Raw genomic sequence first — 12238 nt, 5'->3', positions numbered from 1 at the left:
AAGTGAAGTTGGAGGACTTCAGGAAAAACCAGATAAGAAAAGTATTACTGTTCATTTAAAAACTCAGATAAATCATCACATTAATGACTATTACATTTCATGTTCTAAGCTTCTGTGAGGGAGAGATTAACATAAAATATGAAAAATTGTTTTCATTTTAAAGCCTAAGGCTTCACAAGCCTATGCATTTATCCACAAGCTCTGGACGGACTTTCCAAACTTCTCTATGAGAAGACCCACAGTGTGTGCCTTCTGTACTAGACTTATATCACTATCTTCAATAGGAATTTTGCTACTCCCATTCACGGGAACTGTAGATAGCCAATATCCACTGGTGGGTTGATGAGAACCACATTTTTATATTTACTGGACAAAATCCTCTTATACTTTAGTCCTTTTATTACCTTTACTTTTCTCCTACTGCAGAGCCATTATCACAAGGAGCAAACATTCGATGGCACATTTCTTTCTCTTTCTCTGTGTAGTCCCTGTAGTGGCTGTGAAGTGAAAGACACAGTAGTTAGAGAAGGCCTGTCTGTGTAGGAGGTGACATCTGGTGGCTGGAATTCTCCATCAGCTTCAAAGCACTGGAAATTCAATGGGCTTTAAACACAACCAGGAGGGGTGGAAGCAATACTGGAGAAGTAGGTGACACAGCGGAGGCTCCCAAGAGCTGATAAGGAAGCCTTTTGACAAAAAGCCCATTTCTGAAAAGATGGCAGCCTTGAAGGCTAGGAGCCACTGTCAATGAAGCTGCCAGTGACATCTCACACTCAGTAACCACTAACTTACCCTGAGATTTATTTTATTTTATTTTATTTTATTTTGCTAAAGAATGGTTAGATTCCAAAATTTCTGCATTTACCCTGATAGGATACTTATAAATAGCAGAAAGGAAATTGTTGGAAAGTTCTAAAAGGCCCAAAATACAACTGGACCCAAATATAAAGAGGTACACATACATCAGCTTTTTTTTTTAATGTCAAGAAAACTTTAACTAAGTAATTTGGATTAAATGTTTAATGTTAACAGTAGATAAATTCACCAATTCTGAAAAACAAGCCATCTTAAAAAAACGGTGGATGTAGCCTGGCCAGCGTGGTTTAGTGGTTGAGCATTGACCTATGAACCCGGAGGTCACAGTTCTATTCCCCGTCAGGGTAATGCCTGGGTTGTAGGCACATGCTCAGTAGGGGACATGCAGGAGGCAGCTGATCAATGATTCTTTCTCATCGTTGCTCTCTCCCCGTTTCCCCTTCCTCTCTGAAATCTATAAAAATATATGAAAAAACAAATGGTGTATATATTATGAAGTGATAGAATATCAATTTATGTTATTTTCAAAATCTTCTACAATGAACATGAAATTTCTATAATCATAAAAAGTTACATTACTGGCCCTAGCTAGGGGGCTGTGCTTGGAGCATCATCCCATGCACCAAAAGATTGCAGGTTCGATCCCTATTCAGGGCTTGTACAGAAAGCAACCAACTGATTGATGTTTCTTTCTCACATCAATGTTTTGCTCTCTCCCTCCCACTCCTCTCTCTCTAAAAATCAATAAAAACATACCCCCAGATGAGGATTAAAATAAACAAAAAAATAAATAGTTATATTACTGAAAGATTGATATATATTACTTAGATAACAAAAAAGTAACTCTGGGTATGAATCAGACCTGAAAGATCAATTTCAGATCAAACCAGGGTCAATAAGGCACCTTTCTGAAGTCAGTTGAGAACAGTTGGTGCCAAACAGGAAGAGTACCTGAAGAACAAGTCCCTTTTAAAAATCACATTAGCCCTCCCCTTTAGAGGTGCTTATTTGCAGGGTAAGGTGTGAAACAGGGAGATGGATAATGATCCAGACAGGTGTAGTTTGGAGTTGGTCCCACTTCCCCACTAGGAGCTGCTGGTTTAGAGTATTGAGCACTTCAAACACTAGCTCTAGGGGGCGCTGTCTCATAACACCTACCGGGCAACATCCCCAGGTGGAGAGATCAGAACTGTTAAGGCATCATACCTCTCTTTCTCTGTTAGCGGGAGTGCAAACACAGGTCTCACCTGGCCAGTTTCTTCAGCTCATTATTGATGTCATGATTAAAGGGCTGTTCCTTTTGGGCTCGGACTAGAAAATCTCGAGCCTTCTGGTACTCAGTCATGAGGAGACAGGCCTGTAAATGACAGAATTTAAAAGCACAGTTAGCAAAGAGCATTTCTTGCAGGGCCCAAGTTGAACACCATTGCCACCTTTGCTTAGGCATTTGTTCTCAAGAGCTTGTCCTCCAACTCACCTGTCCACACCGGAAGAGGGCTTTGGCATTCTTCTGGTCAATAATCAGAGCCTGCTCTCCATAGTGCAGGGCCCTGCTGGGATGCTCCAGCTTCAGGTATGTAAAGGAGAGGTTAAGGAGAACAAGAAGCTTGGCGGCTTCCACCAGGTGCTGTTCTTCAGGGGGTGCTGATCGCTGGCAGAGAAGCAACAAAGCCTGTGGAGAGGAAAGACAGGTTGTAAGAGGAGTGACAATCTTATATAGAGAAAATGCTATGAATCCACACAAAAAAACCCTTTGAGCTAAAAATTTAGTTCAGCAAAATTTCAGGATACAAGATCAATATATGTTAGTTATATTTCTGTATTCTAACAATAAACAATCCAAAAATGAAATTAAGAAAATAATTCCAGCCCTAGCTGGTTTGGCTCAGTGCCTTTAGACAGAAGGGTCATGGCTTGAATTTCAGTCAAGGGCACGTAGTCAGTATCTAGCAGCAGACACAGAACACCAGGCTTTCCCAAATACCTTGTCCTCTCTCCCAGCTATCTAGTATGAGAAGGTTTAATGAGATATTTCTTAAAGAGACAATGTCTATGTCTTTTAAACAAGAAAAATTTCACTTCTTAAGCATTCTTACCCGTTTATATCTCACTTTGGCATCATAGAAACGATTTTGGCGGAAAAGGTAGTTGCCAAACTCCCGTTCAGTAGCTGCCACTTTTAGGACTTTCTGAAGTGGAAACTGATCTTGTTGTTCCTGAGAACCAAAAATAAGGACACTGAAAGCTACGATGCCATAATTACACCTGTTTATTGCTGTATGTGTGCCAAGCATGGGGCGAGGTGCCTCTGCAGATCATCTGCGTGAATTCCAATAGAAGCCACAGCAGGTCGGTGTTATCACGGCCCCCACTTTACAGCTAGAGCCAAAAGGAGATCTTCTATAGTCCTCCCAGAGATATTCCCTAAAGCAACCTTCATGGAATTAGAAACTGATGGAACTTGTCAAGCACAGAAATCAGAACTATTTATCAATCAAAATTTAACAGGTCTTGGTCTGCCCAGGGCCGTACTGGTCTTTATAGCCACAATGCACCACCTTGGGTTCATATCAAAGTCACCACAGCACCTCTTTTCAAACGCAGGTGTCTTGTCCCCCCAACCCAGGCATCTGCAAGAACCTGTTTTGTGTAAAGATGAAAAAAGGGTGCTGACAGTTTAGCTGAGGAGACATCAAATACAGATGTAAATCTAGGGTGGACATCTTAAGAGCACATATATAGTCAGTGTGAGATAGAATGACAATGTGTATCTGACTATTAAGGAGATTTGAAGCCCTACCTTTATAGGAAGGGTTAAGTAAAGGCAACAAAGAAATGGCAACACTTAAATGATGAGAACAGAGGCCGCATGCCCCACGTTTCCTGGGATTAACCCATTCACACCTGATGTCCTTGTATCAGATATATCCAGTCAATAGCCCATTTCACTCTCAAGTGTCCTGGCTTGGACAACAAATTCGGTGGTCACGCTACTTATGAACTACCAAGGCTTGACTTGCTGAAAACCAACATTAATGTTGAGAGGCAAATTCCACTATCTTGCAGAGAGAAGTAGGCAAAGGTGACAGACTGAAAGATCAACTCAAACTGCTGGCCCATAACTAACCCACAGCCTGACCTTGGCCTAGCACAGTGACTACACCTAAGAACCAGTAATATGGACAGGACTAGGAAGTGGGGGAACCCCACCACCACCACCCAGGAGTTTCAGGGGTGGAACCCGGGCCAGAGGAGCATCAGCATGGCATTATAATTACTGAAAACACAAACCCAACCCTCTCTCTGTGAAGCGCTGACATTTGTACCCCAGAACTTACAGCGGTCAGGGCACAAAACTTGTCCGATTCAGCAGAATCCAGGAAGTCGATTAGCTCAATCTCAAATAAGACGGTGGAGTTGGGGGGGATCAAGGGTGGGCAGCCCAGTGTTCCGTAGGCATAGGGCGGCTTGAATAGAAACCTGGCCAGTTCTCCCCTCCGCATGCTCAGAAGGCCCAGCTCCATGCCATACAGGGTAATATCTGGAGGAAGGGACAAAGAATGTGGTTGAAATCTTCCCAGTATCCTGTTCCCGTACTGTCAATCTCTTTCCTCCTTAGGCCCAAATCTCTCCATACCATCTTCCAAGCCTTCTGTACTGCGGCCCCAACTCACTTTTCAGCCTTATTTCCCACCACCACCACCCTTCCAACTCTAACTTCTTCAGGCTCCGCCGCATTCTGGCCTGCACATCTTTGTTCACACACTTCTGTCTTCTGGCAACGTCTTCCTCCCCATGCCCAGCATCTGCCCTGACAGAAATCTTATTCAAGCGTCAGGGCTCATTTCAGATGCTGCCTCTTCCAAGACACCTTCCCGGACGCTCCCAGCGGGAGCTAAGGATGCCTTCAGTAAGGACTCCTGCAGCTGGGCTTACACCTCCCAGGAGCTTTAACCATTCTACCAGGTTAGTTGTCTGAAACCAGTCAATCCACCCCCACACCGGCTTCCACGTTCTAGTCACCTGGGCACACCCTCTCCTTTCAGCATGCATTGTGGGTAGAAAGCATTCAGCAGATGTTTATTTAAACAAACAAAAACACAATGCCCAGTGGTTAAGTCAGGATGCGAAGGTATCCTTGCCAGGTAGGCCATTTCCCTACCATTTAGGTCTCCAGGGGAAACGTAGGAGAGAGCTGGCTGGTTTAGCAAAACCCAGCCTCAAAAAACTGAGGCCAAGAACTGTCTGTGCCCTGGACGGTTTTCCAGGCCTAGTGCTTGTCCCCCGAAAAAAAAGCCTTCGTTTCCAGCTCCTAATGTGAACTTACCCACTCCAAGCTTCATGAGTCGGGGCGTTTTCCTGAAGCAATTCGAATCAAAAGGCTTGTCCATGTGCTCCAGGTACCCGGAATATTTCACTGGGACAGAGGGCACAGACAGACACATGGACCAGTACCCTCCCCTCTGTAACATCAGTCTCTCTAATTATCACACAAAAGCAACAGAATTAGATGCCCTCCCACTGGCCTGCACCCTGCTGGGAACAAACGTTTGCTTAACCATTTGGATGGCCGCCCCTGGGCTTTGAGGTTCAGAAACGTGGCCGGTGGGCCTCGAAGTTCACAGAGGTCCCAAGTTCACAGAGGTGCCATGCAAAGGGACACGGGGTTCCCTGGCTTTCCCTTAAAAACTAAGGTGACCAGGCATCCCAATTTTGAACAATTTGTCCGCATCCCGCGGCGTTTTAAAAAAGTCCTGATCGGGCCGAAACCGGTTTGGCTCAATGGATAGAGCGTTGGCTTGGGGACTGAAGGGACCCGGGTTCGCTTCCGGTCAAGGGCATGTACCTTGGTTGCGGGCATATCCCCGGTAGGGGGTGTGCAAGAGGCAGCTGATCCATGACTCTCTCTCATCGATGTTTCTAGCTCTCTCTCTCTCTCCCTTCCTCTCTGTACAAAAATCAATAAAATATATATTTTTTAAAAATAAAAATAAAATAAATAAAAAGTCCCAATCGTGACTGTCCAAAGCGGGACCGTCTGGTCGCCTTATTAAAAACCCCAATTCTAGCTGAAACCGGTTTGGCTCAGTGGATGGAGCGTGGCCTGCGGACTTAAAGGTCCCGGTTTCGATTCCTGTCAAGGGCATGTACATTGGTTGTGGGCACATCCCCGGTGGGGAGTGTGCAAGAGGCAGCTGATGGATGATTCTCTCTCATCGATGTTTCTAACTCTCTATCCCTCTCTCTTCCTCTCTGTAAAGAATCAATAAAATATTTAAAAAAAAACAAACACAACCCAATTCTAACAAAGCATGTTCTACCCCATCCAAGTGCCTCTCCTCCCCGCAGAGCAAAGCGCCCCGGGGCCGCCGGTCCCCTGGCTCCGCCAGCTGCCCCAGGACAGACAGGGGCCCGAGGGCGGCCTACCGAGCACCGAGGCATCGGGCACCACCAGCTCGCCGGCGCCCTCGCGGATCACGTCCTTGAGCACGCCCTGGTCCCCGGAGATGTCCTGCATCCACTGGCCGAGCCTCTGGTAAGGAGACTTTGGGGAAAGGAACACAGACTTCAGAGCCCCACACTGGCCCTGACGCCGGTGCCCCACCCGACTCGCCCGTGCGGGGTCCTCACCTGGCCGGGGGCGTCCTCCCCTCGCATGGCTCCCGGGGTCCGGACCTCCCCCACCATGGCCACGTGGCCCTCCCGAGGCGCCCGCCCCGCGCCCGAGACTCCCGGAAACTCCTGGAAACTCCCGGAAACTCCCTCCCGAAGGCTGCGCCCAGCCGCCCTTTATGCCCTGCAGCCTGCCCCCGGCCCGGGCATCCCTTTCAGGGAGTCACACCAACTGCAGCCAACGGCCCCGGCTCTGGGGCCAGGGAGGGCGTGGCCAGGCTCGTGACGGGGTGGGGGGGGGCAGCACGTGGTGCGGCACGTGGCGGATGTGATGGGAGAGGGGCACTCGATGAGGTCACGTGGCCAGAGCACCCTAGTGAGCACAAGGCCCCAGAAACCGACTACTTGCAGTGGGTTATTTCCACCTTCCTTCCTTCTCATCCCCCCCCCCCCCCCGAAATTCAGGCCAGATCAAGGTCTTTAGAGTCAAAGTGCCCAGCTCCTGATGCCCCTCACTTTCTATCAGCAAATCTACAAAATCTGTGCTGCACTAGCGCTTTCCTGGCGCAAAGGGAGACTAGTCCTAGGTCCCCGCTGGATCCTCCCGCTCCTGTCTGCTCATGCACGTTAGTTACCCTCTCTCTCCTGCATCCATCTTGCCTCGAATATGGGATCATTTCCTTCTGATGTGTAGGAAAATCTAAGTTAAAAGGAACAGGCCTCCTTTGGTCCCACAGCGCCCTCTGGCGGCTCTTCCCATGAACCTTCTCAAAAGAGTTGCTGCAAAGGCTTTTCTCTCCCTCCTCACCCTTCATTTTCTGTTCAACCCACTTCATGTAACCACTTTTCCTTGCTCCGTGGACAAAAGTCTGCTCTTGCCGCCAAACCCATCAGGCACCTCTTGTCAGCATTTGGTGAAGTTGGTATCTCTCACCTTTGAACACTTTCCTTTTGGCATTAATATTCATTTCCCATCATTGTCATAACATGAGAAGGCTAACCTCTATTTTGTAAAACTACTGTTTGGAATTCTCTGCTGTTTTTTTAGATGGCCTCTTATTCCAAAAAAAAATTTAATAATAATAATAATAATAATAATAATAATAAATAACTTTGCTTTCTAGCCTGCTTGAATAACAAGAAAGATAAACTTACCTGTCTGATCTTATAGGCCAGAGACTAGATCTGTCCATACTCTCAATGCCATGCCAGGTGCATTTTTAATTGGCTAGAACTGTGCAAAAAGTATTTCTTGTTTTCAAGGCCAGCAGCGAGATAACCACAAAGTGCACATAGGGCTGGCTCTTTAATAAAATGGGAAGTTCTGCTTGTAGCCTTGCTTGGAATTTGAATTCATTTTCTCTGAGCCCACCGATGCATAAAGTGTGACTCCAAACTCTCTGAGCATTGTTTGATTTATTCCAGTTCGCTGTAACAAACAGAGTGCCACAAACCTAGCTGTTTAAAGCAACACCTGTTTATTCTTTCTCATTTTCGTAGGCTAGAGACTTGACAGCAGTCTCATTGGGTTCAAATCAAGGCATCAGCCCGACAGAGCTTTTGGGGAAGAATCCACTTCAAAGCTCATTTAGGTTGTTGGCAAATCGAGATCCTTGAAGCTCTACGCCTGAGGTCCCCATGTCCGACCTGGCTTCCAGCCAGGAGGCACCCTTGACTCTTAGAGGCTCCTCTCCTATTCTTGCCTACGGGCCCCGTCGCAGAGGCAGCAACAGGGTGCCAAGTGCTTATGTTTGCTATCCTCTTGCTTCTTCTTCTAAATCTATGGCATCTCTCTGTGACTCCAGCAGAGAAAGTTCTCTGCTGGTAAGGGGTTACGTGATTAAATTGGACCCACCTGCATAATTCAGGTTTATGACCGTGATTCCATCTTCAAAGTCCCTTTGGCCTTTTAAGGTAACATGTTCACCGAGGTCCAGGAATTTGGGCACGGATATCTCTGGGTGGGGGCATTCTAGCTCCCACAGTTTCCTAATCACCACACTCCCTTGATGTTCCTCTTACCTTCCTAGCCATCCTCCCCTTCCTGACCTCAAAAGGTCAGCAACCTCAGGGCCGTCCTAGGATCCCTGCCCTTCTCTGCTTTCAGTCCCTAAGAGATCCCAGCCATTTGTTTAAATATGTGCTATAAAACAGGCGGCACATACCTGGCTAGCTTAGAGCCTCCCAAGTGCCAGTGTTCCAGGCGCCTGTGTCCAACTGCCTTTTCTAATGGTTCTCAAAAGTAGCATCAGTGCTTGCTACAAATGCTAATTTCTTATGGGTCCCTCCATGGACTCCTGAGTCAGAAACTCTGCAGCCAGGCCTGGACATTTGTCTGCGGACCAGGTGGGCTACTCAGTTCCTCCACCTGGATGTCCTCAGGCTTCTGACTCTGGATCCCCCTTGTGCTTTGTTTACATCCTTCTTCTCTGTATCAGTCATTCAGCTTCATCATCCATCCCACCTAGTGCTCACACTACTGTGATCCATTATGTATGCCGCAGCCAGAATGATATTTTAATAATATAAATGAGATGATATTCCCTTGCCTTAAAACCGGTTTCTTCAACAGCTCCCACTGCCCTTGAAATGAAATCCAGACCTTGGCCCTAGTCTACACAGCCCTCCTTGCCAACCTCTCTGGCCTCACCTTCTGATATTTCCTCTCTTTTCCTGTGCCCCAGCTGCACACGTCTCCTCTCTACGTGCTTTCCAGCCTCAGGGCCTTGGCACTTGCAGACCCAGTGCCTGGTCTACCCTCCTGAATCCTTTCAGGTGGCCGGCTTCTGTGTATCCTTCTGGCCTCGGCAAAGACATTGCCCTGCCCCTTGCTCAAGTGCACCTCATCCTGTCACCCCATCCTACTTTCCACCACAGTGTTTACTTCCTGCATAGCATTTAAATCTATTATATTAACTTGTTTATTTATGACCTTACACCACTCCTACCTCCATGCATCATAAACTCCAAAAGGACAGAAACCTTGTCTGTCTTGTTCTTTAATGTATGCCTCATACCCAGCTCAGTGCTTGATGCATAGCAGGTTCTCAATAATTATTTCTTGAATTAACAAATAAAATTAGCTTGCTATTTGCCTATACCAGACCTTAGTCTCGCTTGACACTGGGGTGGAGATCACCCCTGCTGGCAGACATGGGTGCTTAGGACTGTGGGAGTTGTGGCCTGATGTTCTAGAGCTCGCTCTTTCTTTCTTCCTTCCTTTCTTTCTTTCTTTCTTTCTTTCTTTCTTTCTTTCTTTCTTTCTCTCTCTCTCTCTCTCTCTCTCTCTCTCTCTCTCTCTCTCTCTCTCTCTCTTTCTTCCTTTATAGAGCTCCTGTTCTAGATTTCTTTCTCTCTCTTCCTCCCCCCCTCCCTTCCTCTCTCCCTCCTTCCCTTCCTCTCTCTCTTCCAATGAGTTGGTTTAATGCCAGGTGGTACTGAATTTTGGATAATACAAAGACCAAAGAACACACTTTAGCAAGATTCTGGGCTTACTCTGACCTCACAGCTAAGTTGAAATGATTGATTGAAAAGAACTAAAGCGATGTGTCATTGCATGATAATGATTATTATTACTAGTGGCCCAGTGCATAAAATTCGTGCGGGGGGAGGGGTGTCCCTCAGCCCAGCCTGCATCCTCTCCAATCTGGGATCCCTCGAAGGATGTCCTACTGCCAGTTTACAGGGATCAGGCCTAAACCAGCAGTCAGATATCCCTCTCGTAATCTGGGACTGCTGGCTTCTAACCGCTCATCTGCCTTCCTGCTTGATTGCTCTTAACCACTCTGCCTGCCAGCCTGCTTGCCCCCAAATGCCTCCCCACTAGCCTGATCGCCCCCAATTGTGCCCCCCTGCTGGCCTGCCACCCCTACCTGCCCTCCTCACTGGCCTGCTTGTCCCCAACTACCCCCCTGCTGGCCTGCTTACTCCCAACTGCCCCCCCTTGCTGGCCTGATCACCCCCAATGGCCTCCCCCACTGGCCTGATCACCCAGAACTGCTGTCCCATCCTGGCCTGATCACCCACAACTGCCCTTCCCTCTTGCCCTCTAAACACCTCTACCTCGGCCCTGCCACCATGGCTTTGTCCAGAAGAACACCCAGAAGGTCTCCTGGGCCAACTGGTTTTCCCTGAAGGGTGTCCCAGATCAGGGTGGTGGCTTCCTTGGGGTGTGGGGCAGCCTGGACAAGAGGCCTGTGATGGTTTGCAGGCTGGACACACCCCCATGGGGTGAGGGTCCCTTTTGTGGGGTGTGGCCAGCCTGGGTAAAGGGCTGAGGGCTGTTTTCAGGCTGGCCACACCCCCTGGCAACCCAGTCCCCTAGCCCCTCCTTGAGTGGAAATCAGGGCAGGCGGGAAGCTTAACTTTCTCCATTGCCTGGGGCAACCCAAGCCTCCTGCTTGCTTCAACTCCACGTCAGCTGCCGTATTTGTTGGGTTAATTTGCATACTTGTTTCTGATTGGCCAGTGGGCATAGCGGAGGGATGGTCAATTTGCATGTTTCTCTTTTATTCGTGTAGATTATTATTATTTTTTAAATACATTTTTTATTGATTTTATACAGAGAAGAAGGGAGAGAGATAGAGAGTTAGAAACATCGATGAGAGTCATCGATCAGCTGCCTCCTGCACACCCCCTACTGGGGATATGCCCGCAACCAAGGTACATGCCCTTGACCGGAATCGAACCCGGGACCCTTCAGTCCCCAAGCCGTGGCTCTATCCATTGAGCCAAACCGGTCCCGGCTATTAGTGTAGATTATTATTTACAAAAGTTAATTCTTAAATATACCATAGGCTCCAAGACAACACTTCATTCTAGCTCTAGATGGCAACAGATGGTATGACAGGGAATCCAGAAGTTAAAGCAGAAATGGAATTAAGGATCACCATTGCCCCAGGCACACAGAACAACTCACTATTTGCTATATTTGTTCATTCCACCTGTGACCAGGAGACCCCTGCCCACAGCTTTTGCTTTTAGTTCCCTGAGTTTCTTCTGCTCCTCTTTTTGCTTTTGCTTGAATGCCTTACCCTCCTCATCCATCTCCTTGGCCTGCTTCTTCAGCTGCTGTAGGGGCTTCTTCTTGCCACCTTTGAGGCAAGACATGGCACCTGCTGCTGCTTCCCCAGACTCTGCCACCAGAAGCTCTAGAGCTCCTGTTTCTTAACACTCCGGAAACCTCTCCATCCTACCCTTTCCCATCAGTAATTTCCCACCACACCCCTGGTGGGAATGTGTAGTGTCCTATGGGGTATGTATAGTGTCCTATGACCTGTATATCACATATCCAGCATACATAGTATATTATTAACTACATAACAAAATGTCACTGAACTTCTAAACCTTTGAAAGACTACATATAAAAGTTGTTAATGCATACTGAATAAAGAAGTTAGACACGAAAGAGCACATACTATATGATTCTGTTCATTTGAAATTCAAAACTGGGCCACATTAATCTGCAATGATATCAGTCATGTGAGCAGCTATTCTTGTTAGACGTTCTGACTAGGGGGCAGCACGAGGAGGTACTGGAAATGTCTGTATCTTGATCTTGAGAGTGATTATATATTAAGTTTACTTTAAGTGTGTGGTTAAGATTTGAGCAATTGTAGAAGCTATACCCCAATTAAAACATCTAACTAAGTAAATAAAAATATTTTTAATGAGAGAGATTCAGAAAGATTGTGTTGAAGCACAAATCTGCCCCGTTGGGGTCTGTGAGGTGTGAATGGGTACCCAGTCTCTCTGTCTGCACCCCTTCCCCTTGCCTGGCCAAAGCAAGCACCTGAACGTTACAGTTATC

The 12238-nt window shown here is 47.2% G+C and overlaps 1 protein-coding gene across 1 annotated transcript; it reads right to left on the bottom strand.

The window, feature by feature from the left end:
• Positions 1 to 394: 394 nt before the first annotated feature.
• Positions 395 to 11538, bottom strand: FKBP6 (FKBP prolyl isomerase family member 6 (inactive)). The gene is made up of 8 exons (XM_045571726.1): positions 11398 to 11538; positions 6244 to 6361; positions 5144 to 5296; positions 4155 to 4357; positions 2913 to 3032; positions 2294 to 2488; positions 2064 to 2173; positions 395 to 497 (listed from the first exon to the last, which is right to left on the bottom strand). Exons 1-8 carry the CDS (start codon positions 11536 to 11538, stop codon positions 407 to 409), a joined length of 1131 nt encoding a protein of 376 aa, XP_045427682.1. The 3' UTR covers positions 395 to 406.
• Between the last annotated feature and the right edge of the window lie 700 nt (positions 11539 to 12238).

The sequence above is a fragment of the Pipistrellus kuhlii genome, unplaced genomic scaffold (assembly GCF_014108245.1).
Source record: "Pipistrellus kuhlii isolate mPipKuh1 unplaced genomic scaffold, mPipKuh1.p scaffold_m20_p_4, whole genome shotgun sequence".
In the NCBI taxonomy this organism is placed as follows: domain Eukaryota; kingdom Metazoa; phylum Chordata; class Mammalia; order Chiroptera; family Vespertilionidae; genus Pipistrellus; species Pipistrellus kuhlii.
Note: the sequence above shows the minus strand (reverse complement) of the source record. Positions and strands in the feature narration are given on the sequence as shown.